Source organism: Aspergillus glaucus (genome assembly GCF_001890805.1).
Source record: "Aspergillus glaucus CBS 516.65 unplaced genomic scaffold ASPGLscaffold_3, whole genome shotgun sequence".
Classification (NCBI taxonomy): Eukaryota; Fungi; Ascomycota; class Eurotiomycetes; order Eurotiales; family Aspergillaceae; genus Aspergillus; species Aspergillus glaucus.
In genome coordinates, this window is record NW_019170455.1 from 738,075 (window position 1) to 765,335 (window position 27,261).

A 27,261-nucleotide genomic window follows, 5' to 3' on the forward strand; every position below is an offset into this window, starting at 1 on the left:
AGCTTTGCTTAATTGCTATTGCTATGGCGTCTGCATAGATGATGGATGCACCTAGGGTATATTCTCGAAGGGGAAGAAGAAAGAGCGGTTGTATGTCGTATAGCCAAGGGAACCTGGTAAAACAATGGATGCATTTATGGATTGGGGATTAATGAATTGTACTACCTTTGCTTTGTTGTTTATAATTGGTACTTAGATAGACTAGCTAATAATTAGATAGACCTCGTGTACAGAGTAGCCGTTCTACATCTACAGACATTCCGGGTAATCGAGCGATTGTGTAGCATTATCGACATAAGTGATTACTCTAGACATGACATGACCCGGGGTATGTATGCATAATAGATACAGTATACTGTACATAAACTACTGCCTCGCCAACTTCTTCTGCGTATCAATCTTAGCCTTCTCAACCCACTCATTATACGCCTCGGACCCCTGCGCATCCTTCGTCCCAACAACCCCTTTAAGCACCTCCCCAATAAACCCCACAAAATTCGACCTTCGCAATGTATTCTCCCAAGCCCACCCCCGCCTCTTCCTCTCCTCCCGCTCCATCAACTCCGCATCCCCAGTTTCTTGCGCCTGCATCCGTAAGTCCCGCGTAACAGCCATAAGATTAAATCTCGTCTCCCCCTCGGGATACCGCGCAATCCGCCTCTGCAACACCTCAATCACCTTCTCAGGGAACGAATCATTACCGCACTCGCCATGGCTAATCGGGTACGGCTGCAATCCATCAAGTTCATACAACACCCCGTCCACAGGCGTATACGCAATGAAATGATACGCATCCCCGCCTTCCTCCTCATCCTGCGGGCGGGTCGTCTCGTCAACGAATGGCGATGCCTTGGCAAACGCGTTATGCGCGGTGCGAATGGCCTCTGAGTTCGAGAGCGCCTCGCCCCGTAGATCAGACGGGAAGCCAGTCGTAAAGTCCTTGAAGGATTGGAGCTCAGAGCCGATGTTTATCGGTTGTTGATTGTTGTTGGTGGCGGGTGTGTCTTGGTTTAGGATGATGGAGAGGATGGCTTGGGTGCCGCAGGCGTTTTGGATGGTTTGGGCGGCGAAGAAGAGGTTATCGGGTGGGGTTGTTGTGTAGGCGCCGTCTTGGGGGGTTGTGGGGGTTGAGGGGGTGGTTGTTTCGCGGAGCCATTTGAAGAGGAAGATTACGCCGTAGACGGGACTGTTTTTGTTAGTATCGTTTTACCTGGCTTGTCTGGGGTATGGGGAGAGGTAGGTACCTCAAGGAACGAATGGTATCCGGATCCAGGGAGATGAGTTCTTCGAATTGAGCGCCTTTGACGCCTAGGTTCTCGATGAGGGATGTGAAGACGCCCTGCGGTATCACTGTTAGCTTCAGTCAATCCAGATCAAAGAGAGGAGCGTACCTCATCGGACTCAATCGTACTCCATCCACCACCGTCAGCCATGGTGTGTTTCTGAAGTGTCTTTAGTGCAATCCGAGTTCGTAAAATCACAGTGCAAGAATCAGTCGAAACCGCTAGCAACAGGTTATCGAGATAAAATTTGAGAAGATCTGGCGTGGAACCTGAACAGTCTGAACAGAGGAGGAAAGCAGAAACAAACGATGTCACCGCCCGCCGATAATTGTTTGACAATGATGCAAACAAGGTGGTCTGTATCACGTGTATCGTTATGTCATTGTGGGGTACGAACTATGAAGGGCACATCGATGAGATTGAATACGAATAGGGCTGGAATATATTTTTTTGGCAGTCAGGATTATCCCGATTAAACGTGGGCTTTGAGTTTGACTGTTTTATACGAGGATGGAAGTTAGGTATGTCTAATTATAGCATTCCAGAAGCTTAGCTTATGGTCCTGGTACAGCGCCTCAAGATGAAAAAGTCAATCCATTAAGGCTGGATCAATATAGTAAAAATTATAGAATAGAGTATGTTCGTCATTCCAATGCGCCTATAGCAGAATAAGTAGTATGTTTCCTCGTTAATTGACCCCATGGTATCATATCCAAACAAGAATAAGCACAAATCCGTCCCAGTTAGTTGCATGCAAAATTAACACCAGTCACTCAAGCAGATAAATAAATCATATATAGTCAAATCAATATGGTGAATAATAGAAAGGGTATCAGAAGTGAAGCATTGCTCGTAAGCATAATGTCGGAAAGAGAAGTATGAACTGCGCTTCATGCCCAGTTGGACTCGGGCGCAAGCAAGTCCCGATTAGTCTCTGGTGGAGGACAATATCCAAAAATCATTCCCAGAGTGTCGTTTGTTCGAGAGAGACCACCGTTGCAGAGGACGTCATCGGGGTAGGCTGATGAGAAATCAGACACGCCCTCGCAGGAATCCGAGAGTAAGCCCGGCGACGGTGGGTATAATGCTTGTGTCGGCGCTGTCATGCAATCGACAAACTCGAATGGAGAGGTTGCAACGCCCACTTCCGGGGGAGAGTGAAGAGGAGGAGTGTACGGCGTGTATGAAGGTGAGGTGGATGGAGAAGAGGAAGAACCTGCCCGGAAGTCTTGAACCGGGGCATAAGGACTGAGGGGTGGTGGGGAGGTATAATCGATGGAAGATCGCGGTGACAAATACAAGCGGTTCTTGTATTGGGCGACTGCTTGCTGCGGGAGGTCCATCAAGGTGAGGGCCAGTTGTAGTTCCGGGTTAAATGGATCTGTCGCGTTACGGGCAGCAATAATCCGATAGATGTCCTCAATGGGCCCCATTGAGAGAGGACCCAAATATGCGCCACCCAAATTAGGGAAGACCGCATCCAAGGTGACTGCAGTAGCGAAGAAATGGGAAAGAATGGCGAGCGCGCTGATATCGGTTTCTCCGCCCCGGAGCATGGCAGGAGGCAACCAGAACAGCCATCGTCGTAAGGGCTGAACGCGTTCAAAGGCTTCCTGAGGAGTTTGTTTGGGAAGATCCTTACGGAAGTGGCGCAGGAACTCCAATAGCTCCCCAATTCGACAGTAGTGCTCCTGGTGGCTATGCGCAACTTGTTCTTGTACATTCTCGAGGGCCGTGATGGTCTGGTCGACGCGGACCAGGTTCTTCTCCTGAAATTGGAATCCGGTCATGGCCGGAGAGTTGGTGCATCCTAGGTATCTCTGGGTCTCCAAGAACTGGGCTATCTCTGACTTTTGCTTCCAGGCTGGATGCATTGTGGCCAAGACCTGCATATCGGTTAGCCATTGAACAATTGGTTAGACGCTTGTCACTTACTGTAGTGATTCCCTTCTGCAAAGATGCCCAACTCTGCCATTCCGTTGTCTGCCACGACAGCAAAGTCGAGGCTGCCAGGATTGGCTCACTGTTGTCATTCGAGAATGTACCAATAGCCTTGTGTAGTCCCTTGATCGCGGCCCCTCGGTGACGGTGCGCGAGATACTTGGTATCTTTGTTTCGGGTAATCCAGGCAAGATGGGCCGCTGATAGGGCTAGAATAGAACTCATCACATAATCGTTCAACAACGCAACTACAAGGAAGCTGCAGTGAGTCAGCCAATACTCCTCAACCAATATATCTAAAACACCTACTTGGGCATCAACCGCGCCCAGGTCGTGCAGTTACTGAATCCGCGACGGTGAAGATCGATCGAAAGACCCGTAATGTGATGAATCAACCGCAAATCCGTTCGCGACAGCCCATGCCATCCATTTTGGGGGCAGTGGAGCAGTTCCGGGAAAGGAGGCACGCCGGTAACGTGCCAGTTCTCGATTTCACTCTCGATCTCCGGCGACATGAGGAGGTCAGGGGCCTTGCGCGGGTTGGAGGCAGTGTCTTTGGCAGCGGACGAGTCCATGTAGTCGCAGCGACAGTTGTGCTTGGTACAATTGCGACTAGTTCGGTGTCAGCGTTTGTCTGCTATCCTTCAGTCCGACTAATGCATACCATTGCGGAAAGCTCTCGTCGCATCTAATATGTCGTTTTTTGCAAGTTTTACAGCCGTTACGAGACTTGGTGTGGCTCTTGCGAGATGGACCACCACGGGGACCGACCATTTTGAAGTTGGTTTCAGACGAGAGGTTATCTGTGTATCGATAGATGTATAGATAGAGACGTAAGGATGTTGGAGCAATTCACTTCAGAGGACGATGGTATAGGTATATAGGAGAAGTATATAAAGTGAAGACGCCAGGATGCACCGGTACCAGTGCGACGGAGACCCTAGACGAGGGAAGCACGTGGAGTAACACGACCTGTCGAAGATAGTATACTTCTTAGACAAAGGAAGCAGGGAAGATAAGTAAATTATGAAGAGAGAAAAAAAAAAAAAAAAAAAGAGAAAAGATGCAGAGGGGCAGAGGGGCGGAGAAGATGAGAGAGAAAATGACTTGTTAGTAGGAGGGACTGCACACAGAGAGAGAGAGAGAGAGAGAGAGAGAGAGAGAGAAGAGGACCGCCAACCGTTGCGGCTCGCGGCTTAAAAGAAGTCTTTTAAGAGGACAATGAGGGAAAAGGGCCAGTGGGAACAATCCACAGCCTCGTCCTTCTTTTGGCGATGCTGATCTAGTTGGGTGGTGAAGATAATATGGTCGAACCACAACTTATTATTATTATTATTATTTTTTTTTTTTTTAATTCATCTCATTTCCGCGGAAAAAAGCAAATAATACTGTCTAGAATTATCCCCTGACGCCCATTCCTATTGCCCATCCAAACATAACTTGCTGCTCTGATTCACAGTTCAGTTGCCATCCTGGGGTGTCCTGTAACCGTATTTACCGTACCATACCGTCCGATGGGCACATGCTTGGCGCCAAGCTACCGGCCCCAAGTGAACCGTGGTTGGGTCTCGATCAATGAGGTAAGAGCCGCATGTGCTATTCCAGATCGGGAAATAATACTCATTCCCTACAAGTGCAGTCGTCGGGATCTCTGTGCTCCGGTCTCCGTGCTATGTGCTTGTTGGTTGCTGTTGGGATTTTTAGACCGCTCACTGGTCAAATGGACGAATCTCGGCTTCCCCGTTGTGAGTATGATATTCTTGTACAGTAAAAATATAAAACACAGCACATACATCCTGCATTCCTGCATACTGTAGTAAGACTACATCTTCTCATGGCAGCGATGGATCAAGAATCATAATGATGATGTGTGACTCCAGACTTCTGGGCAATAATAATAATAATAATAATAATATCGAGAATATCCAACCATGTTCCGTGCATTGACTGGTTAGTGGAACAACTTTATTGATGAATGCGGACCAGCATGATCCTTGTCTTTTGCCAACCACCCCCACTTTCCCCAGGCGCCGGTGATGGTGTACATCTACTCCGTACCAGAGAATCATATCCTTCGAATAAAATAGCATGATCAAAATAGAATCCAATGAAGCTTCGAGTGATCTTATCGTTTAGATGTATGGATTCTGATCGTTATCAAAAGCACGGACTGACCGCAAAAGACAAAACGGACACTGCCTAAAGTTTGGCTCCTGTCAAGCTGCCCATCTTCTTTTTCGGTCGCTGCCCGGAGCTGCGGGCCGGGGTCCATCGCGGCTGAGACTAGAGCCTGTTATTGGTACATTCGTATATTAGCAGAGATCCTGGGGTCTAAAGTGGGGCCATTTAAGACCGAGATCCCCCGTGACATGTCTCCGTAGGGGGGCACCCTGTATCGCTGTTACAGAATACAGTACGGTACGAAACGCTCTGTACAGTAACTTGTCGAATGCCTCAGGACGATGACACGTTTCGTCTGATTTTCCTCTTTTTATCCAATGATAAACACTCACTACCCAACTCAGTATAATTATTACCAAGCATTCAGAGAGAAAAGCAAATAAGAACCTCAGAAAAAAGACCTTGCGGACAGCATACTGAATCGGAGCACAGAGTATCCGTACTTCGGCGTATCACTGATTTCTGCCTTAACCTGGTTAGGGATAAGATTTCCCCCCAAAGACCCGCCCCAACTCAAACTGAGCCTCAATAACAAAAAAGAAACACCCTTTGACACCTCGCCTCCCTTTCACCCACGTTGCGCCAGAAAACGGTACAATTCGACGCATGCAGCGATATCCACAACGTCCATGACATCTCACCCACGGGAACAAAAACCCATTCACCACCTAATGCATCATTGTCCATGACTAAACTAGTCGTAGATACTCCGAACTGTTTATTGGGAAAATCGAAAATCGAAAATCGACCTATCTCCCAAAATGGTATCATCGGAGATTGCCGTCCCGCCGCTCAAAGCCCGGACCAAAGCCCCCAATCAGAACCATGGTTGCTATTTTCTCCGCACTTGTCAGTACGGAATACGGAAATCCCGACAAGATCCATTTCCATGTCTTCATGACTCGCTAAGCGAGGCCTTATCGCCAATGCAGTCCCTTATTGGGAACTGGTCTACTGTTCTTAGTGACATTAGAGTGATGAACAGTTTCCGTTCTCAGTTTATGGAGCATTGATCGATCCAGCTATCCGGCGACCCTGATGATCTGGTCGGTCTCGATACGCCGTATCCTTGGCCCATACATTACAGGTCCATCACATGATTGGGATCTACGGACACCCCTACGTCAGCATAATGGGAGCCGACGCGCTTGGGAAATCATTGACCCTTTGCGTTTTCATATACCCGAGCAGCCAAGAGGTCAATAGGGCGTTTATGATACTAGGACTAGATGTGCTTAGTTATGCGTTGAATAGGACCGTGCCATGACGCCAATTTAGCGCGAACTGAGCCTAATAGCGTGCTAGCACAACGCCTTAGCCTTGCTGATAAATGCCCTGGAGTTAGTTATACAATGAGTTCGTCTGCCTTCCCATTTATGAACATCCTAGTCATCGGGCAAGCTGATGATGTGCGATTATTCACTAATTCGAGAACATCCACGGTTATACAAAGACCTTATCTCCATTCACAATATAATACAATCTAGACGCATCTATATCTTCTTCTGCAATCCGTTGGGAGCAGAATACATGGACCATTGTATCTCGTTCCCGAATTCCGATTCGGGTTAGCCAGATCCAGTACCCTTGGGGTAGCATATCTGGAATCAGCGATAGACGAGGAAGATAACCACGGGTATTCAGCTGTCATTCTATGTTCTCGGGGTACTCCGTATGCAGAAGATTAATAATGATGACGATTGCATCAAGTAGCGGTACCCTTGAGATTTAACCCCATACATAGAACATCTTTATCCATGGTAATTCGCGATTCCAAGTGAGGTCAGCATGCGTTATTATTAGTTATTCATTGTAAATTATTAATGCAGCAAATAAACATGCTAAGCTCTACTTGTGCTAAATTGACATCTACTTGCCGTATTACTCCGTATAGAGTACATCTGTTATGCGTAAGCAGTGATACTGCATACCCAGCATCAGTCCAACTCAGTCAATTCCAATTCAATTTAATTGGTTCTTTATGTTCCGGAATCCCTATAGAATATATCCCGCTACTGCCATGCCCTGCTATTCCCTGGTGTGCAGATTCCCCTATGCGCTGGCGCTGACCCATTGGTCTACAATGCACATAATCCGGAGTAGATACCCCTTTTTACCTTCCCTCCGTGACGGATCGTTACTATGTGGCACTGCATCGCATTGTATTGTATACATCGTGGGGTCTTACATGGCCCTGCATTGTATCACCATCTAACCCTGCTCCACTGCAGTGGCTTGCATTGCGGCTCTGACAGATAACATCGAATTACCCTACGCAGTGCGATAAACGATGATAGTAAGGCTTGTGGCTGTGTAGACATATTTATCCCACTTCGTTTCAGGTGGGTTTCTGGGCAATGCTGTGGATATCGATTTTGAGTTTGGCCCTATGGGGTGTGTGTGAGTTGTTCGTGATGAGCCTCAGGAAGGATGAGGCTCATCTTGTTTTTCTCCTATACTCCTATAAATAGTATGCCTATGCGTTTGGAGTGATGGACTTGCTTGAAAGGCATGTGAGGAAATATGGGGACGGGGGGTTGCTGAATGGGAGTCACGTTTGAAGGGAACGGAGTCCGGCTTTGGACTCGCCGTGAGTCACGCGCGTACTCGTTGCGTCCTAACTCAGTTGCGCAATAGTCACCTTTCTTTCAATGACATAGGAAGGTGCCAAGAAGTAAACTCCCTCTCTCCCTCTCTTTCTCTTCAACTTCCATCCATGGTGGACGCAAGTTCGCCGGATTTCTCGCCGGTTTTTAACCTGCTTCGCTGGAGCATTCACCTATCTTCTGCCAAAATATATATACTCAAAAGGTTACGGATAACAACTGAGTACAGATGCTAGTGTACCGTGTATACTGGAGTATCTGGCCTGCGATAGCGGCATAGGGCTCACAGCTCGGCATCCCGGAAATTAGTTGTGTGGGGAACCAAACAACAAAATTCATCTCTTTCCGACACCCCAGCAACGAGGAAACTCCCTGACCAAACTATTGATCCTGAACCTCGCCCCTGACGCTCCATGGCAATTCAATATTCCAAAGGATGATACCTACACCCCGACTTATTCGCGGCCCACGCCGAACCACAATCTACTCTGGGGCCTCTCGGGACAACGGTGCCTTACTCCGGACAGAATCCACCAAGGAGTGGACTGTACTTCGATTGTCTCAGAATGTTGCCTGGCAAAAGTGCCCGGATGATCCACCGTGGGCCCAATAATTATACTTGGCAACGGTCGTGACCGTGGATTCTCGCGAGTCTAATCCGAATCCTGGCCAAGACTCCACATGGCCTACTTATGTATATTAGTTTCGCTTGAACAATGGGGCATGTAAACAGAGTAGCAGAGATTGTCCTATTTGATCCGAGACGCTAACAGATTCTGGAGACAAGTTCCGGCGATTCCGTGAGCACAATGTACAAAATCAACCAGCATTTTTTTTTTTTTTTTTTTTTTTAGCAAGGAGCTGCAAAGATACCAGGCACGCAGAACCTTTGCCTTTCCTGACAAACGTCCCCCTTCCATCGGGACCAAGAAGAAGGATGCTTTGCTCTCTAGTCTATTCAGCGCTCTTTGCCACATCATTGGCATATCGAGTGCTTGAGTTTACTGGTAAACGCTGTACAGGCGCACAAGTTGGGATCGACCGACTCGTTGAACCAAGTACCTGCACTGCATTGAACGAGGGGATTTCCAATTCTGTGCTAGCTAAAATTGACAACTTCAACAACGACAAATATACTCTTAATGTTCATGACACCGACGACTGTACCGGCAATATCATTGGGAGCATCACCGGTCTCAATGGATGCTTGAACATCTCCCAGAATACTGCTGGAAAAGCTGTCCAGGTTATTCCTGTTTCCAGCGGACATGACACACCCAACAAAGGCTTCGTCACTGATCACCAATACAACCTGGCCAGTAAGAATGTGAAGGTGATTAAGGTCCCTATCATGCATGCTGGTTTCCGCACGGTCCAGAGGTCAAGTCGCACTGAGAATGGAACCTACCTCGACGAATCATTCGACATCTTCGACCCCATGACACTTGACCAACTCAGAGAGCTCGATGAAGCCTGGACCGTTCCTTGGGAAGTAACCGCAACCGCCTCGACCAACGAAACATCTTTGCGCTCTCCTTAGTTTGGTCTGGCCATCGCTGTTGCCGTCGCCGAGAAATTCGGAACAAGAAAGGGAAAATGACATTTCCACTACCGACCCATACGTGGCAACCATCGAGAGAAATAGTGGTTTTCCCGGCCTAGATATTATGCTGCGGTGCTAACGTGGTTTGAGCATATTGGGAATGCCCAAGTCTAGCACAGAGTCACAGACGTGTTTGGCTGAAGTCCAATCGTATTGAGATCTGGGTTACTTGATACTTGCGAAGACTCTCGCCTTTGATACGGTGCTGGATAATGGAATTATATAATTGCACCCTTCGGATTGGTCCGCACCCAGCTTCTCCACGTTAAGCTTCCCGGACAGGTACAGCATAAGCTCAGCTTGACAGGAATATCACCCAATGCCTGCTCAAAGCATTCCATGCTCCATGCTTGCTCATTTGTACAAAAATCATCAAAAGAAATAAAAGCACGCGTAAACAACCAAAAACGCGGGGTAAAAGGTATCGTTTCACTGCCCCAATGCCCCTGGGTATGATGTCATCGACCGGCATAACCCATGATTGAAAACTGGACCCTTTTCGAATAATCCCCAACACAAAACAAACATCTCCTCCAATTAGACCTTTGACCATCACGATGAGCCAGGAACATTTACCAGGGTCATTGGATGATACAGACAGCCATGATCTAGTCCGGACAGAGACGGGCGACAGCGCGCTGGCTAGGAACCATCCGAACCCTCCTGAGATCAAATATCGGCCGTCTTCCAGGACGCTGGAGGAAACTCTAGCAGAGGGATTGTCGAATGAGGACTTATGGATGCTTATTCGGCGGTTTAACAAGGTGTGTTTTATCTGCGCCCAGTCAATGCGACCCAGATCATTTGCTAATATAGCACGTGCACAGCAAATCTATTATGTGAAAGCCGCAGAAGAAGCTCCCCTAAAGGCGCTCGACCTTAACCGCGCTGAAGACGAAAAATACCCTCCTGAAAAGCTTCGGATAACTTTGGAACGATTCTATACTTCGGTGATCATCGGATTCTCCAGTTTCTTCAATCATATTGGCAGGTTGCGGTCGTGGAAGGAGCCTCGACGGACAGCAAAGTTCTGTGCAGTATGCAGATACCCGGAGTTTGTGTCAATATAATTGCTGACAATCATAGTTCTATTTTGTCGCGTGGCTCGTCGATCTCCTTATCCCTGCCCTCTCCAGCGTCCTTATTGCCTTGATCATATTCTCGCCAGTCCGGCCATTGCTTTTCCCTGAACCGGTTGAACCCGATGAAAAGCCCGGGCAGTATGAATCGCACGATAGCATCACTGGCGTTTCGGAGGAACACAAGGGTGAAGCAGCAGAGCAAGAGGCTAGCAACTTAGTCAACATGGTCGCCACTGTTGCTGTCGAAGGTGCCGCTGGGAAATACGGCCAGGGTGTGGCTGAGAGTTCAACCGAGACTCTAGCTGAGGAAATCCCGGAGACTCCATCTATGCCTGGTTCGACGGAAGTGGTGCCAGTGACAACAGAGGCGCCGGGTGAGAATGCCCCGGCTGAAGACAAGACTGAGAAGCCTATGAAGAAGAAGGTATTCAAGGCTACGAATCAGACGATGCGGGTTATCAGTGATATTACAGATCTATATGAGAGATTTGCCAAGTATGTTGTCCTTTGGATTACAGGCCATCAATAATGCTAATGGTATCCAGCGTCTTTTCGCCAACACCGCCATTCTTTGCTATATCAGCTCGTCTGCAATTGGTGGGAATCTTGGTCTCTATCTGCTTTGCCTCCCTCATCACGTCAAGCTATGTGATTGTCAAGGGCATTGGTTTCGCTATCGGATTCGGATTCTTTGGCGATCCGGTCTTTGAATGGACAGTGGACTTTTTGAACCGCAAAGTTCCAAACTGGAAGGACAGTTTGGATATGCAAAAGTATGTCCCTTAACTCACCTGCTTTGCTTTGCCATGCTAATAATATCCTAGAACACTCCTGAAAGGAGTCCCTACAAACGCCCAACTCACGTTAACCCTGCTCCGTATCGGCGAAATGAACTCCTCCCCTCTTCCCCCTCCACCAGGCTCCTCAAATATCGAACCCTCATGGCCCATCTCCCGCAGGAAATCCAACAACTCCAACAACCTCATCACCAACGGCGACAACAACAACGACAACAATACTAACCGCGACCCCCCAACGGACCTCCAAAAACAACCCTCCGCCGACTCCCTCGAACCCCCCAAACCCAGCAAACGCCGCTGGCTCACCAAACTCTTCAAAATCTTCCGCCGCACAATCACCACAGCCATCCAATCCCACATCGCCCTCGACCGCGCCATGGCCATCGCCGGCTCCGCACACACCCAAAACCTCCTCGGCATGCTGCAGCGCAAAGGCTTCATAACAGCACCCATGGGCCCGCTGAAATTCGAAGCAAAATTCGAACGCAAGCGCGGAACAGTCGTCATCGACTCCTCTAAGGAACCGCCTTTACTCTACTTTACTACCCAGAACTCGGGTGCGCTGGATGATCTACGGATTGAGAACCAGAAGGATAGTAAGGTGCTTTTTCAGATCCCTGTTACTGAGATTAGGGAGTTGAAGAAGACGGAGGGGCTCGGGTGGAAGGGGAAGTTGATTGTGGAGTTGACGGTGAAGAGTAAGGAGGTTGCGGATGGGTTGGTGGTTTGTGGGAGGGAGGTTGGGCAGTGTTATCATTTGACGGGGATGAAGGGGAGGAATCAGTTGTTTAATCGGTTGGTTGCTATTGATGCACAGTTTTGGGAGAGTTATTAGCTTGCACCCAATGAAGTGGAGTGGAGTGCAGGTTGAATGGGGGGTTAAGAAACAGATATGGAAGCATATGCATATAACTAAGTCAGTGATAAATGACATTGCTATTTACATAACGTAACGCCGGACCAGCAACAAAGTCGTCAGTCATGCCTTTCAATAATTACTCGATAAAACAACGATAATAAATAACTAATACTCCAGAGTCCGGGACTTAACATGCTCAACCACATGGCTCGGCAGCTCATCCTCCTTCACAAGGCCAAATGCAAGCATATCAGCCCAGAAAATCATAGCCCGGTCCTGCGCGTACGCAAGGTAATCAAAGTCATCGTCATCGCCATCGCCACCGTTTTCTTGTTCAGCAGAGCCGTTCGAGTGTCCGTTGCCGTTTTCATTTTGGCCGTGACCGTTCTCGTGGCCTTGTTGTCGTGCCCTTTCGGCCTCAGCTGCTGCGATACCTTCTTCCATGCCTGGCACCTTAGCCTGGACTACACCCCAAGCAACCCATTGCGCGGAGTTAATGACTCTCCACAGACGAGTCTGTCTCATGAAGAACTGTACTTCAGCCTCGTGGATGTCTTCAGCGGCCTTTTCGGCGTCTGCGTATTTCTGGGTCTGGTTGGGGTCGTGGTCGTCGAGGTTGAATGTTGGTGGGTTGGATGTTGCGGCGCGCATTCGCGGGGTTCCTGATGGTGATACCGAAGACTGGCCGTTGAAGGGGCGGTGGGAGACGTAGGCGGAGATGAAGTTGTGTTGTTGTTCGGGGGTTGGGTATTGTTTGATGTCGAAGTAGTAGGAGTATTCGGGGTCCATGTAGTTGTAGCACCATTCGGACTGGTTGGTTAGCGGTTGAATATCTTGATAAGTGGAGAGGGGACTCACGAAGTGGTTGGCGAATTCGAAGCCGGGGGTGTTGGCTGATGCGTATTCGAAGTCGATGACGACTAGTTGCTTGTGCTCGTTTGCAGGGAGTAGCAATGGCGATTCGGACTTGGGTTCTAGACGGAGGAGGTTGCCGTATTGCGTCTGCGACATTAGCACATGCCCAATCTAACAAACGTAGAGGGAACTCACATCGTTATGCGCAAAAACAAGCTGGCGCTTAATCTCATCAGCACCACCACAAGTATCCTCAAGCCACTTGCGGTAATGGTCAACCGCCCTCCTAAACAACGGCCACGGGACACCACAGACGAAACCACGACGACGCCACGATTCACCCTGCGCCTTCGCATCGTTGTGGTCCGATTGGATCTCCTTGTCCAGCCAACTGATCACTTGCTCGCAGCGGTCAACCCATTTATCCCAGTTCTTGAGGACCATAGGACCGCCTTCGCGTTCCTCCTTCTCCAGCTCAATGCCATCGTGCAATTCTCTCATCCGCTTGGCGATCGACTTCATTGTGTCTGGGTACCGCAGATCCTCTGGGGTGAGGGTTCGGGCTTCAAAGTATTGCTCGAATCGGCCATTGTTAAAAGTGCCCAGCACTTTAGGTCCAATGTTCTTTCGGCCCAGGCGGCGGAGGATCTGTAGCTCTTTTTCTCTGTCGATCAGGTGTTCCACTTGGGGACCGTAGATACGAAGCAAAAGTTTCCTGTAGAAGAAAGGAGTCAGACAAAGTCGCCAGAAAAAAGTGCAGAAACTTACTGAGGAGACCGTCTAGGAACCAGAGTATAAGATCCATCTTCCGCTCTAGGAGGAGGTGGAAGGTTTGCCGGTGGTGTCACGACATAGACCGCATTGGTCAAAGCACCGCTAAGTCGAACCACATCAATATCACCAGCACACTCCTTAGGGAACTTCCGCCACCCCTTGACCCCCATCGTATGAGCCAAACGGACAATCTCGTTCTTGAATGTCAACCAAGCATCTCGTTCCTTAGCGCGCTTCGAATCAGTCGTGGCCCCATCCTGTTCGTCCTCCGCGGCGCCACCGCTGTATCCCAGTGTCCTGGAGTTATCCAGCGATGCATCAACATAAGGCACACCGTACTCGACATCCAGGTTATCAGACTCGGAGGCGGAGGCCCTGCGCAGACCCTTCTTACCCTGGCGCCGGCGGCCAAATCGTCGCGTGGAGGAAACGGAGGTGTTGCTGCCATCGTATCGAGAAGTGGTGTATTCGAGCAGGATTTTTTCCAATCCCTCGAGGGCTAAAGTCTTGTTCTTGGACGCAGCGGTCCTCGGTTGAGCGTGGGTATCTTCATCATCATCATCATCATCTCCATCACTTGCCAGCGCACTATCCATCCCATTCCCATCGCCCGATATCCGCAACTTGTGACCCCGTTGCTTCGCTTTCTCATGCTGAAGCCACTCGTACACCTGGCTGAACAAAGTATCCTGAGGATCATTCGCACCGTTTGGCTCCGTATCATCTAGCGCGAACTCGTTGTATGTCGGTGGTCGCGCGGTGGTCTTCTTTCCCACCGACGCACGGTGTTTTCTGGGAACGTGTCCATCCGGCGGAGTCATGGTCGTATTTCCATTTCCATTGTCAATTGTAATCTTGGGAGAGCGGACGTTGAGGCCAGTACCCAGGATAGGCTGTATACCTTGACCTGTGTCAGAATTCATTTCAAAATGGAGACAGACAGTAAAGGAAGAAGGGAAGCAAAAAAAAAAAAAAAAAAAAAAAAAAAAAAAAAAGTGACGAAAAGGTGATGGCTGCGGGGACGGTAAGAACTGTAATACGGAGAGCACGCGAGACAGTCCCCGCCGAACCACAGACAGAAAAGGCAAAAAGGGGAGCCAAATTCAAAAAATAGAATAGATCAAATGAACAGTGCGGGAGGATAACCCACCTGGCAGCTCAGAACCGGAGTCCCCCCCGTTGTGGTCGGTGAACGAGGGCATGATTTGATCTGGGAATGACAGCGGGGATCTGGAGTCGCTAGATTGAGGGTCTATGATTGTGAGGGCCACACCGGTAGAGGTAGAGAAACGATTCAAGAGGTCAACTATCAATGAACCACGGACGAAAGCAGCGCAACCAAATCGCCAGTTCCCCGTGCAAGAAAATGATGCCCAATTGCACTGAATCTTTGGGACACAAAGAGGCAGACTGAGAAGAGGGTCACAGAATGAGGGAAAAGATAGAAATCACAAGAAGACCAAGTGGGGTGCCTGGTTCCTTTTTTCTTTTTTTTTTTTTTTTTAATGGGACGTCGGAGAGAAAGCGGTCGGGACCTTTGGGGTAAGTCAAATTCAGGGTCCTTTTTGATAGAGATCTCAACCATCAACTATCAAAGCCAAATAGGGTGATAGAAGAGCATAAGAATGATTGAAGAAAAGTGATGCCTCGAGATGGCAAAAAAAGATGAATCCAAGCCAAGTCAAATCAGGTGCTTATCACACCCTGCTCGTGACTTTTCCCTTTTTGCTCGTATACGTACAAAGACCACGGGCTGGTTTGAGCTCGAAAAACCACGCACTTTAAAAAGCCGCAAGCTTTTCCTAACCAAGAAAAAGGTCAGCCACCCGCGCGTGGTGATGGTGGAAATAAGAAACAGAACATGGCCCGCTCAGCTACTCATGTTCAGCTCTCCCGCTCCTTGTTTGTCTTGTCGCGTGTGAGATATCCGCTTTCGGCCAACAAGAGGAGGCAAACAGATACGAAAAGTCGCATCGGGACGAGATAAGACATGAAGCAACCCCAGATAAGCACAGTGGCATGATAGAGTGCAACGGAGATTGGATCATCGTAACTGACTCGTCAACGTCTAGTTGGCGTTGAATACTCGTACTGAGACTTGGATTATACTCCATAAGACAAGAGGTCGCACTGGGAGTTGATACAACGTGCTAATTCAAGTTGAAACATCATCTGTCTTGTCTGCTGTCGGGCTGGTGGACACCATCTTCATAGATGTCTGTCTCATCTCTCATACTGACTTGTCGCTCGGGAATGGTGCACTGGCATCAACATCTTCTTCCTCCTATACAGAGCCATGTTGCATGGGCTTCTTCGGTTATCATCTGGATCTTAATGTCGCTTTGGGTTTGATCCGAGATGTTCGACGAGTATTGACAGAACTGTCACTGAGGAATAGCAGGAAGTGGAAGTCGAAGTGAGGAGAAGGTGGGGTTTATATAATCACGCTAAGTATCAGTGCACAGATGCAAAAAAGAACTATTTCTCGTTTCTCGTTGACATCAAAGCGTACGAGATACAACTCCCGGAAATTACTATCGGATAACAATATGTATACATGATCATCCAGAGAAAAGCGAAGGAAAGAAAATAACCCGATACCAACCCCAACGCCATATCATCATACTGTGAACGACAAAAGAATACATAACTCATGTAGTAGCGGACGCCCACTCGACAACTTCCATGGCACACATGACCAGAACAAGAGTCGACGGAAGGATCCTGGCCATTGTTAGTATGGTTATAGAGAAAAAGATTCGGAAAAGACTTACCAGACAACATAGCTCTGGAAAAGCAAGTTCGACATGGCACTGACATAGACATTGTTGATTTGACAAATCTGAGCCAGTTGCAATGCCGACGGCGCTCCCGTGAGCAGGAAACAGACAATGATGAAGATCGGATCGTCCAAGATGCTAACAGGCACATACTTAGCCAGCAGCGCCAGCAACGGTGCCATAATGATGGTGGGCAGCAACATGCGCGCAATCAATGACGCAATGATCAACTTGCGCTCCTCTTTGGGGTGGTCCAAGTCTTTTAGGGCCTCTTCCGGTAGCGTGTTCCGCGCCAGGTTGGCCCCCAGCACGACCAGAATCAAGGGCACGGCCACCTGACCATTCTGGTTAATGGCACGCGTCACTGAACTGTTCACAAACGACCCTTCGCTGAAGAAGAGCTTCTGCAGGGTTGGAACCGAAGCCACTACAATGGAGACCAACATCGCCCACAGGGGAGGGTTCATAAAATCCCACGCGCCATGCACGAACTTGCGAATCCCGTCCCAGACGCCGAAAAGCCCCTTCTGTAGACCAGTCGGGAGTTTCCTGAATGCCGCCCCGGCTTGTCTTTCCCAAGCGTACGTAATACCCTTGCCAACCCGACGGAGAGAAGCTCGGAATTGCTGCAGACATCCTCTTTGCGGGCATGCTTCCCGGTGTGCGAGTTCGACATTGGGGAAGGAAAGCATATCACCCTCGGTATTCTGGCGAGGGAGGAACGGGCCTTGGGGTGGCTGTGCGATGAGAGGAGGGAAATGATCCGGATGATCGTCCTCACACAATCTCCCCTCAACATGATCGGAATCGTGACCGGATGTCTTGGAGTACGAGTAGGAGCCCACGGGAGTCTGGTCACCAGAATGGAACTCTTCGTCGTTATGGGTGTGGATGCTAGTGCGCCGGCGAGACAGATCGCTTCGGCTTCGGCTTCGAATCAAGGGCTCATCTGGGTCTGTCTGCTCGGGGTTGTCGGTGTACCGCTCTTGACCCTGTTCGATTCTTGATGCTCCTGCTTCTCTTTCCGCTTCCTCGAGATAGCGTTCACGCGGAGCTAGCAGGACGTGGTAGCCCCAGCTCCATCGAACGAGCTGACCCAGTTGTTGGAAGATCAACAAGTAGAGGATTCCTCGCGCGGCCACTTCGTCATCATTATCGTTTGGTATGCGGTCCCAATGAAGACCCTTCAAAGTTTGGGAGAGCGAAAGCACGAGAGAGATGGGAAGGGAGTTGGAATTGCCGAAAACCTAGAGACATATAGAGTAACCGTTAGCTTAACCACCGCAACCCAATGAGATATATCGGTTCCACCACTTACTGCCATAGCCGTCACGAAGTTGGACCGGCGCTTCTTGAATCGAAAGCATTTTGAGACAACAAAGGCGCATAGATACGACACGAAGGTTTGGATGATGAAGATCAAGGGAATGATGGCTAGATCCGTCAACTTCTCAGCGGTGAGTTGCGATCCGAGTTTCGTGAAAACTAAAGAGGTTCAGCCGTTAGCTATTGCTCTCCTTTTCCATCTCTCTCACTGAATATAGGGCGCATACTCAGACAAGGGGTGAACAAGGTGACATTGAGATTAGCGACGAGTTTTTGGGCGTCCGCATCAAACATGCCCTGTCTGGCAGCGAAATAACCCGGTAAACTGACGCATACTACCTCAAGGACGGCCTCGAAGACCAGCAGAACTAAATGAAAGAAAGGTGGATGCCCCGAATGGCGGCCATTGGCGATGAGTTGGCTGGGGGTGATGAAGCCTGTATCGGACTGGGATACCAGCTGGCGCGAGACCAAGGAATTGGCGTACTGGAACGATCGGGGCGCGGTAAAAATGGCCATCAATCACGGCGTAGTTGGAGAAGCAGTTCGGGATGAAAGAATAGGAGATGGTTGAGAAGATGAAAATGAGTCGATAATGATGAAGATGGGAGGCGGGTCTGTAGTCTAAATGATGACGCGACGGCGGAGAATAATGAAATTTTCTGGAACAGTGATAGCAGCGGAAGTCAAACCACTACTACAGAGTAGTATGTACTCTACGGGATACTACTCTATAATATAAAAGACTCCAGTTCATTAAAATGAATATAAAACTCTAAAAAAGGCTAAAAAAAAAAAAAAAAAAAAAAAAGTACGACTCTTCAGTGCTCAGTTCTCTGCGCTGTACACCTCAGTTGAAGCAATCATGATGCGAGATGGTGGCTGTGTTTCTTGGGATGGCGACAGCCAAGATCCGCTCCCTTAAAAGTGATGCTTTGAGGTTACCGCAAACAAACAAACATGGAATAAGGATGCCCAACCAGTACAGGTACAACAGAGTACCCGTTCTCAGCCCATATAAGTACTTCCATACATACAAGTACTTGAAGTGCCCAGCATGATCCTTGCAGTTGATGATATCTCTGGCCATTCGTCTGGCTTAGTCCAGACTAGAGGCACCCAATAAGAGGAACTATGGCCATGGCATGATTTCACGCCATCCTTGGCCGGAGTTGAGTTTCTGTCATCCCCGGACTATCAATTTCTACTCATTTGCCACTGAGCACAGCCTGATACGAGACCATTGAGTTTAGAGCATGGATGGGAGTTCTGATTGGGATACATGGCAGGCTATCTCCATATCACCCAAAAAGCCTTCTACAGATTCTTTTAGGCATAGTCTTCTTGGCTTTCGCCACTGGACAGAATATTATTGCTATATCCGGTTTAGTTCCTCCAGATCATCGTGATTTCATGTAGCCAATAAGCCAATCAGAAGCTCTATCGGAGCAGGTGATTCATTCGTCAAGCCACAACGTGCTGTGGCTGAGTTCATTCTATGGAAGACGATATCAGGGTACAGAGGGTACTCCGGAGTACATACTGGGCCTCATGTATGAGTTTATTATGGCACCTTTTGTCTATCCTTGCCGCAAAGTAACCTTGGATCGGCAAAGACTACGTACTCACCTCATAGTACTCTAACGCTCTATTTGCGATGACTATCAAAGTAGGTGGACGTTGTTTCAAGTAGAAGATAGGATATCAATGGCCGATAGCAACTTCGGCCTCCTACGTAGATAGTCTGCGGTATCAAAGTAGACCGCCAGAAGGAAGCCGGGTCTGTGCAGGTACTCGTATAATCCGAGCCCAGGCTTCAAGATTCCATTATATTGTATTGATTGATATGAACTCATCCGTGGAAATCGTCCACATCAACGACCGGATCTTCCGCCCGCCTCCGGGGTGCGATCTACACCGTTTGATTGGCCGGTGTACTGTCCCGCTGCAAGAAAAACCAGTCTGTCGCTGACTAAGCGCCATCCGTCTCGTTCATTTTCATAGAATGGTATCACTTTGTCTGACAACCTTCGACAAGACTTCAAGAAGAACCCCAACAATCCCATTCTTCGTCTCTTTTTTTCTTTTTCTTTTTCTGACCGGTGCATTCACTCCCTCTGCTCCAACAGATATATCATTGTTTGTCGTTTTGTTCGATCCTTGACCTTCGCCGGCTTGCTATATGGCCTTTGCCCCCCGCCAACTCTCTTCCCCCGTCGAATCGTTTCTGCCTCGCTCTTAAATTTCCCTACCGCCAGAACGACCCTCCAAGGCCTCGACTTGCTTTGAAACCCTCCTTAATCCTTCGATTCTCTGTTTAACTCTTGCATTACCGAAACAACATTAGAACTTACGTCGATTTCACTAGAAGTGTGAGAAGGGGCTTCTCCGTCAGATAATCCCTAATTCAATACCCCTGACCATTCTCTTAAAACCTCGCTCGATAAAAACATTCAGCGTTCCTTTTCCTTTCCGCGAGCGATTTTCCTTCCTATTCATCTAATCACCATGCAAATCGAAGAAAAGCCGGTCACAGACGTCCCTGTCGCCCTCCCCGACGGGGACCGCTCCGATGCCATCGACGATGATGTCTCGCCCGTTGCCACCCCTTCGACCACTGCACCTCAATCCCAACAACCTTCCATCCCATCTTTACGTCCAACAAAGGATATGACCGCTGGTATCTCCGCCTCTTCGACACATTTGGGTCAGATTAATGCTGCCCGACGAGGTCCCGCTCCGCGCCCCCCAGCGTCCATGAGTGCGGCGCCATCCGGGGGACTAAATCAGGATATTCTCGCCAAAATGAAAGCCTTCTCCCTTTCTCGACAAGGTGCCCCTCCGTCTTTACCCCATGCTGCCTCCTCACCTACCATTCCGTCTCTCAATAGCCCCGGAGCCCCTAATGGTGGTGTGCAGTCACCTCCATCGGGTGGGCCGATCGCTGGCCCGCTTCCTGGCCCGCTTCCTGGCCCGCTTCCTGGCCCGCTTCCTGGTCGCCTGCCCCCGCAAGCCCGTCCCAATGCAAAGAACTGGGTTTCGTCACCTACTGTTGCGGGTTCGGCGGCTGCTAATGCCCCTAAGCCGACAGGCAGCTTAGCTGCCAAACGGATGAAGCCTGGCCTCAAGCTCTCGGACGCCGCAGGACCCAACGGGTCTTCGCCAGGGAAACCCTCCGACGGACCTGCCCCCGGTGGAGAGTCGGTATTCAGCAAATACTCCGAGTTTGTTGATACCATGACGGGTACGCTCAATTTCAAAAACAAGGCGGTCATCCACGGTGGTGGCGTGGAATTTTCTTCCGGGCATAGCTTCAACATTTCTTTGGATGAGGTCGACCGCTTAGATGAACTAGGCAAAGGAAACTATGGGACGGTATACAAGGTTCGACACAGCCGGCCGCACATGAGGAAGCCCGGAACGGGCGTTGGAGGTATTCTCAGTCGTCCCGCAGGCCCCGACGACTCCAATTCTGATGGAATCCCGGCACTGAAGCCCCAAGATAACCTTTCTGGTGTGGTTATGGCGATGAAGGAAATTCGACTGGAGCTGGACGAAAGTAAATTCGCCCAGATCATCATGGAATTGGACATTCTCCATCGTTGCGTCTCACCTTTCATCATTGACTTTTACGGCGCGTTTTTCCAAGAAGGGGCAGTTTATATATGTGTTGAATTCATGGACGGCGGTTCAATCGACAAAATCTACAAACAGGGTGTCCCGGAAAACATCCTTCGCAAGGTAACGCTCTCCACCATCATGGGATTGAAGACCCTAAAAGACGACCACAACATCATCCATCGCGATGTCAAGCCCACCAACATCCTTGTCAACAGTCGCGGCCAAATCAAGATTTGCGATTTCGGTGTGAGCGGTAATCTGGTGTCGAGTATTGCCAAGACGAATATTGGGTGTCAAAGTTACATGGCCCCCGAACGAATCGCCGGTGGTGGTATGCAGCAGTCGGGAGCAACTAGTACCGGGACCTACAGCGTCCAGAGTGACATCTGGAGCTTAGGGTTATCGGTAATTGAATGTGCCCTTGGCCGTTATCCTTATCCTCCTGAGACTTTCAACAACATTTTCAGCCAGTTACACGTAAGTTCCCTGTCGAGACCCAAATTTATGTATGGTTTTTAACCTTTTAACAGGCCATCGTCCATGGAGAAGCTCCAACTCTTCCCGAAACAGGCTATTCTGAGGATGCGCATGCGTTTGTTCGCGCGTGCTTGGATAAGAACCCTAATAACCGTCCTTCGTACACGATGCTCTTGCGACACCCCTGGCTCTCACCACTCATGCAACCTCCTACCGAAGACGAAGCCGCCAAGGGCCCTGAAGACTCCGGGGCGGAGACTGAAGACAAAGAAGTTGCTGATTGGGTAAACGAGCGACTCGCCGTTTTGGCATCTGGGCAAGAACCTTCTCCAGATAAGCCGGCTCTACACGCCGCTCCACTGGATGCTGTTCCTGGAAGCCCGCTTTTGGAAGATACCGCGTTGAAACAACCTGCCTGATCCCTCCCAATCTCACCCTGAACATCCTCCTTTTATTTTGGTGGCCGTATCGGTTTGTTTATCTACTTTGTCGAGTTTCTTTAGTGATTTGAAGCGAGTTCTACATATTGGGCGATGATTTGTGACCTCGGTTTCTTTGCTTTTTCATTTCGCTTTCTTGCCCTTCTCTCTTCCCACCTGATCTATGATATCCGTGGCTTGGCTTCTTGACAGCCACAGTTCCTAAGGTCTGCATCTTTCAAGCTGCATTCTTTCATGTGTGATGAATATCCTGTATATGAATGTGATATGGCATTGCTTTTATTACCTCTTCACTGTTTTTGCTCTTTTGGACATTGGTGGGAGATTTTGCTCATATCTCCGCCTGTGTTGCTATCTTGAAAGTCTTATGTAAATAGATTCAATGTATTCCAACTAGACATGCTTATGCTTAGAGTTGTACTATTCATCCTGTTTCTTCCATCTACTCTAGGTCTGGAATAGTCCCATCGATAAGCTGCTTATAAAGCACATATCACGTGTGGCAACTCCAGCTTGATGTTTTTTTTTTTTTTTTTTTTTGCTTTGAAAGCAATTCGTTATTCTCAGCAGCAATTGCATTACCATTGCAAATCCTGCGAAATTAATCAGCCTATTTTCTAGCCAATTGGCACGGTAGAAACAAGCAATAAAGAAACAGCTGTGTTTCACCCGAGCCATTGGAAAGCTTTCATCCTGCATCCGGTTTCCCCGCCAGCCCCTCCCACCTCATCTTCTCTGTATTATATCAATTCTTTGTCCGTCAAACGACACCCTCTTTTCCCCATGCTCTCCCGCTCCCTCCCTACCCTCCCCATCCAGCCTTTAAAGACTCGATTCTTCCAACTGGCTCGTTCTCGTTCATCAGTGTCATTGTCACCGCTCGGGAAACGGACGATTCAAACCGTGGTTGCTTCCAACGCCAAAGTGACGACTGCATCTGCACCGGCGCCTCGCTTGGCTTCGCTTTCTAGACATTTCTCTTCGACCCCGGCTGCGCGGAGTAGTGGAACCTCGAACTCGGACACAATGGGTGCTACTGAGAAGTTGAGCTATGATTATATTGTTCTAGGAGGTGGTAGTGGTGGTAGTGGTAGTGCCCGTCGCGCTGCGGGCTGGTATGGTAAGAAGACGTTGATCATTGAGAGTGGTCGCGCTGGAGGGACTTGTGTTAACGTGGGGTATGTACACTGTCCTTGTCACCTAGGGGGGAAATTGAGCTAATGCGGGGTGTTCGTGGTGGATAGATGCGTCCCCAAGAAGATGTGCTGGAACTTTGCGTCGATCAACGAAACCATGGACGTCGGCAGACACTACGGTTACGACATCCCCAAGGACATCAAGATCGACTACACCCACTTCAAGCACGCCCGCGATGCCTCGATCCAGCGTCTGAATGGCATGTACGAACGCAACTGGAACCGCGAGGGCATCGACCTCGTCCACGGCCGCGCCCGCTTCGTCGAGCCCAAGACCATCGAGGTCGTCAACGAAGACGGCTCCAAGGCGCAGTACACTGCCCCGCACATCCTCATCGCTACCGGTGGCCGTCCCAACATTCCCAAGGTCAAGGGTGCGGAGCACGGAATCAACAGCGACGGGTTCTTCGAGATTGAGGACCTTCCTCCCAAGTTCGCTGTCGTAGGTGCTGGATACATTGCTGTTGAGTTGGCTGGTGTCCTCGGTGCTGTGGGCGTGGACACCCACATGTTCATCCGGGGCGAGAACTTCCTGCGCAAGTTCGACCCTATGATTCAGCAGACTATGACGGATCGGTATGCTGCTGCTGGTATCAACGTGCACCGTAACCACGAGGGCTTCAAGGAGGTGCAGCTCGTGCGCGACGGAAAGGGCAAGGATAAGTTGCTGCGTCTGGTGTGCATGGATGACTCTGTGCTCGAGGTCAACGAGCTGCTCTGGGCCGTTGGTCGTGCGCCTGAGGTCGAGGACTTGAACCTCGATATTCCCGGTGTGAAGTTGACCGACACTGGCTATATCACTGTCGATGAGTACCAAAACACCTCTGTCGAGGGCGTCTACGCTCTAGGCGATGTCACCGGACAGGCTGAGTTGACACCTGGTTAGTCTTCCATGCCTCCACAACAAACGGTATAAGCAAGATACTAACAAAAACAGTCGCCATCGCCGCCGGCCGCCAACTCGGCTCCCGCCTCTTCGGCCCCCCCGAGCTCAAATCCTCCAAACTCTCCTACGAAAACATCCCCTCAGTCGTCTTCTCCCACCCCGAAGTCGGCACCGTCGGCCTCACAGAACCCGAAGCCCGCGCGCGCTTCGGCGACGACAAAGTCAAGGTCTACAAGACCAAGTTCACCGCCATGTTCTACACCTTACTCCCCGACGAGGAGAAGGCCAAGAACCCCACGCAGATGAAGATTGTGTGTGCGGGGCCCGAGGAGAAGGTTGTTGGGTTGCATATTTTGGGTCTTGGTGTGGGGGAGATGTTGCAGGGATTCGGGGTTGCGGTGAAGATGGGGGCTACGAAGCAGGATTTTGATAGTTGTGTCGCTATTCATCCGACTAGTGCGGAGGAGTTGGTTACGTTGCGGTAGCCGTCTCCTTTGTTAGGGGGTTGCATTTGTTTATTTAGATGAGGATATAGTGTGTATATGATGATTGATTATACTCATGAATGTGTTCAATTTCAATCTGAGTAGCAATAAATGTGATGATATGATAGTCGCGAGGGAAGCGAGTGTAACTATCCCGGGGTATAAATATGTTGAGCTATGCAAAGGTGATAAATCAGACCAAAAAGCGACCGAGAAACTCCAATCCATCCGTCCAGTAGTCCAGTGTAAATCAAATCCAAATCGAGATGCGATATCCAAAAAGCAAGTAAACAAAAGAAAAAAAAAAAAAAAAAAAAAGAGCAACGCATGCATCCTCGCATGCAGGTACCTCAACTCATCCTAGCCAGTACGCAGGACTAGGCGGGATAAATTGAGGTCAGTCCATCCTGGTTGAAGCAGGAAGACGAAGGCGTTGTCGTTGACGTTGACGTTCGCATTGAATTGTACACGTCCATCAAGGACGCATTGTCGGCCGGCCATTGTTGAATTATGTAGATGTAGACGTATGTAGGCGTATGTAGACCAGATGCAAGGTAAGGTAAAGTGGAGGAAAGGTATGCCCGTGTCGCAGATGCGAGCAAGACGTATTGATCGTAAAAGCAGGAACGGTGCTGGTGCGACCGAGGTGTTCATATATTATTTATAAATGGTCGAGGTTGAAATCGATATCGAAATCGGGGTTGTTGTGTTGTGGTTGTTGATGTTGGCGAAAGGGGGAACAAGTGGCGTTATCAATCATCCTCGGTCGACGATACGATAAACAGATAAAGCGACGATAACCAGCGGGCTGACGTAGTTCGCATGGGAGCATAGCAAGCGTAAGACCGAAAAGCAAGAGCAAGAGCGGCAGCAAAAACAACAGCATGTTGCTGTTGTCTAGTTGTTATAAACCATAACCGCAAACGAAACCAGACAGAAACACAACGGGATGTACACCCTGCGATCCATCTCTGCTGCGGCCGCAACGGCGTTATATCCGGTACTTGTGATCGAAGATACGCTGGAGCGGGAGGTGTGCGTGTTCGAGTTGATCTTTGATGACTTCGACATCTTGCTTGTTATGTTTGATTGTGCGATGAGTTGGTGATGAAGGAGTGCATGGATGGTGTAGATGGAATGTTGAGCGTTGAGAGTATGGAGTAGAGGGGGCGATCACGTGAGCCACGGGACGGGCCACTCAACGTTCTCCCAACAGGCATGTGATTGGATGGATTGGGTTAGTGTTGCAAATGGTGTAAACATGCAAACATTGCAAACTTGCTAGATTTCCGTTTTGGTACTTCGAACGGAGTAGGGTGTTTTTGCCGGGGGTAGTCTTTTCTACTTTATTTGCGATATAAGGTGGTCCTGTTTGTTAATCCTCATAATTATACTGTCGCTCCATTGAACTTTCGATCATTGTTCGACAGTCAAGGTCCATAAATGATACTCCGATTGCCCAACCTAAGCAGACCCGTCATCTACTTCTCTTTGCTTAGCCTCTCAGGTGAGATATGATGGTCAATCTCTCATCAATTGTGATATAGCCCGAAGCCAATGTGGATAAAAAGTGCAGTGAGATTTCGATGGTCCTCGCGGTGATCTGCGAATGATGCTCTGGAGGCTGGAGAAGTTCAACCACCCTTCTGAATGTAACGAACATAACTTCGATGTTGTGTGTTGTGCACTTCTCGTAGTGAAATCTGCCGTCAGAATACTTCACATGGACAATGTGCCATGGTTGTCCTCGGTTCTGTCCACAGAGTACAAGGTCGTAAACAGTAGTGCACCCGTCGAAGATCGTGACATGGACGCCCACTGCCGATGGTTGAGTGACACTGTTGAGGTGTCAAATGATTGAAGGAGGTAATGGTCTGCTGTATTTATTAGTCTCTGTCACTTCCGTTTTCGGCAGGGAACTTACCCATACCACAAGCTGACGGCACCGTAATCACTCTCCAGCGTTGTTTTTGCAACTTCGGGCCATGCGTTGCATTCGAAAGATGTCCATTTACTTCGAGAGTAGCAATGGAACGGTGACGATAGGCCCATTGGACAGGATGGAC

At 49.2% G+C, this 27,261-nt stretch overlaps 9 protein-coding genes across 9 annotated transcripts; 4 read left to right on the top strand and 5 right to left on the bottom strand.

Moving 5' to 3' along the window:
* Positions 1-366: 366 nt before the first annotated feature.
* On the bottom strand, positions 367-1,433 carry ASPGLDRAFT_22609 (putative 26S proteasome-associated ubiquitin C-terminal hydrolase; the record flags this gene model as incomplete). Its single annotated transcript, XM_022543198.1, has 3 exons — positions 367-1,186; positions 1,245-1,339; positions 1,392-1,433. 3 exons carry the CDS (start codon positions 1,431-1,433, stop codon positions 367-369), a joined length of 957 nt encoding a protein of 318 aa, XP_022404478.1.
* A 393-nt stretch (positions 1,434-1,826) lies between these two features.
* ASPGLDRAFT_72000 (putative C6 transcription factor RosA-like) lies at positions 1,827-4,286 on the bottom strand. The gene is made up of 4 exons (XM_022549589.1): positions 3,889-4,286; positions 3,534-3,836; positions 3,219-3,483; positions 1,827-3,169 (listed from the first exon to the last, which is right to left on the bottom strand). Exons 1-4 carry the CDS (start codon positions 3,996-3,998, stop codon positions 2,174-2,176), a joined length of 1,674 nt encoding a protein of 557 aa, XP_022404479.1. The 5' UTR covers positions 3,999-4,286; the 3' UTR covers positions 1,827-2,173.
* Positions 4,287-8,692: 4,406 nt separating this feature from the next.
* On the top strand, positions 8,693-9,551 carry ASPGLDRAFT_22611 (uncharacterized protein; the record flags this gene model as incomplete). The annotated part of the gene is made up of 2 exons (XM_022543199.1): positions 8,693-8,705; positions 9,034-9,551. 2 exons carry the CDS (start codon positions 8,693-8,695, stop codon positions 9,549-9,551), a joined length of 531 nt encoding a protein of 176 aa, XP_022404480.1.
* Positions 9,552-10,034: 483 nt separating this feature from the next.
* On the top strand, positions 10,035-12,331 carry ASPGLDRAFT_79537 (uncharacterized protein; the record flags this gene model as incomplete). The annotated part of the gene is made up of 5 exons (XM_022550026.1): positions 10,035-10,378; positions 10,442-10,651; positions 10,701-11,191; positions 11,242-11,469; positions 11,521-12,331. The coding sequence occupies exons 1-5, from the start codon at positions 10,172-10,174 to the stop codon at positions 12,329-12,331; spliced, it is 1,947 nt and encodes a 648-aa protein (XP_022404481.1). The 5' UTR covers positions 10,035-10,171.
* Positions 12,332-12,520: 189 nt separating this feature from the next.
* On the bottom strand, positions 12,521-15,186 carry ASPGLDRAFT_118038 (putative choline kinase; the record flags this gene model as incomplete). The annotated part of the gene is made up of 5 exons (XM_022539922.1): positions 12,521-13,165; positions 13,214-13,357; positions 13,406-13,925; positions 13,979-14,885; positions 15,135-15,186. 5 exons carry the CDS (start codon positions 15,184-15,186, stop codon positions 12,521-12,523), a joined length of 2,268 nt encoding a protein of 755 aa, XP_022404482.1.
* Positions 15,187-16,270: 1,084 nt separating this feature from the next.
* Positions 16,271-18,811, bottom strand: ASPGLDRAFT_994676 (Auxin Efflux Carrier superfamily). Its single transcript, XM_022550638.1, has 4 exons — positions 18,318-18,811; positions 18,083-18,249; positions 16,759-18,011; positions 16,271-16,708 (listed from the first exon to the last, which is right to left on the bottom strand). The coding sequence occupies exons 1-4, from the start codon at positions 18,607-18,609 to the stop codon at positions 16,636-16,638; spliced, it is 1,785 nt and encodes a 594-aa protein (XP_022404483.1). The 5' UTR covers positions 18,610-18,811; the 3' UTR covers positions 16,271-16,635.
* Positions 18,812-20,126: 1,315 nt separating this feature from the next.
* pbs2 (mitogen-activated protein kinase kinase PBS2) lies at positions 20,127-23,049 on the top strand. Its single transcript, XM_022548116.1, has 2 exons — positions 20,127-22,188; positions 22,242-23,049. Exons 1-2 carry the CDS (start codon positions 20,599-20,601, stop codon positions 22,605-22,607), a joined length of 1,956 nt encoding a protein of 651 aa, XP_022404484.1. The 5' UTR covers positions 20,127-20,598; the 3' UTR covers positions 22,608-23,049.
* A 151-nt stretch (positions 23,050-23,200) lies between these two features.
* Positions 23,201-25,512, top strand: glr1 (glutathione-disulfide reductase GLR1). Its single transcript, XM_022545687.1, has 3 exons — positions 23,201-23,806; positions 23,873-24,705; positions 24,762-25,512. The coding sequence occupies exons 1-3, from the start codon at positions 23,412-23,414 to the stop codon at positions 25,193-25,195; spliced, it is 1,662 nt and encodes a 553-aa protein (XP_022404485.1). The 5' UTR covers positions 23,201-23,411; the 3' UTR covers positions 25,196-25,512.
* ASPGLDRAFT_42871 (uncharacterized protein) lies at positions 25,484-26,531 on the bottom strand. The gene has a single exon (XM_022545688.1). The coding sequence runs from the start codon at positions 26,079-26,081 to the stop codon at positions 25,857-25,859; it is 225 nt and encodes a 74-aa protein (XP_022404486.1). The 5' UTR covers positions 26,082-26,531; the 3' UTR covers positions 25,484-25,856.
* Positions 26,532-27,261: the final 730 nt, after the last annotated feature.

Bases quoted from the DNA above. Each gene is read 5' to 3' on its own strand.
- ASPGLDRAFT_72000 (XM_022549589.1), bottom strand. From the start codon at position 3,998: ATGGTCGGTCCCCGTGGTGGTCCATCTCGCAAGAGCCACACCAAGTCT. The intron at 3,484-3,533 runs GTAGGTGTTTTA...GACTCACTGCAG, and splicing joins TGGGCGCGGTTGATGCCCAA to CTTCCTTGTAGTTGCGTTGT. The intron at 3,170-3,218 runs GTAAGTGACAAG...ACCGATATGCAG, and splicing joins TGCAGAAGGGAATCACTACA to GTCTTGGCCACAATGCATCC.
- ASPGLDRAFT_994676 (XM_022550638.1), bottom strand. From the start codon at position 18,609: ATGGCCATTTTTACCGCGCCCCGATCGTTCCAGTACGCCAATTCCTTG. The intron at 18,250-18,317 runs GTATGCGCCCTA...GAACCTCTTTAG, and splicing joins CTTGTTCACCCCTTGTCTGA to TTTTCACGAAACTCGGATCG. The intron at 16,709-16,758 runs GTAAGTCTTTTC...AACAATGGCCAG, and splicing joins TTCCAGAGCTATGTTGTCTG to GATCCTTCCGTCGACTCTTG.
- pbs2 (XM_022548116.1), top strand. From the start codon at position 20,599: ATGCAAATCGAAGAAAAGCCGGTCACAGACGTCCCTGTCGCCCTCCCC. The intron at 22,189-22,241 runs GTAAGTTCCCTG...ACCTTTTAACAG, and splicing joins ACATTTTCAGCCAGTTACAC to GCCATCGTCCATGGAGAAGC.
- glr1 (XM_022545687.1), top strand. From the start codon at position 23,412: ATGCTCTCCCGCTCCCTCCCTACCCTCCCCATCCAGCCTTTAAAGACT. The intron at 23,807-23,872 runs GTATGTACACTG...CGTGGTGGATAG, and splicing joins GGGACTTGTGTTAACGTGGG to ATGCGTCCCCAAGAAGATGT. The intron at 24,706-24,761 runs GTTAGTCTTCCA...TAACAAAAACAG, and splicing joins ACAGGCTGAGTTGACACCTG to TCGCCATCGCCGCCGGCCGC.
- ASPGLDRAFT_42871 (XM_022545688.1), bottom strand. From the start codon at position 26,081: ATGCTGTTGTTTTTGCTGCCGCTCTTGCTCTTGCTTTTCGGTCTTACG.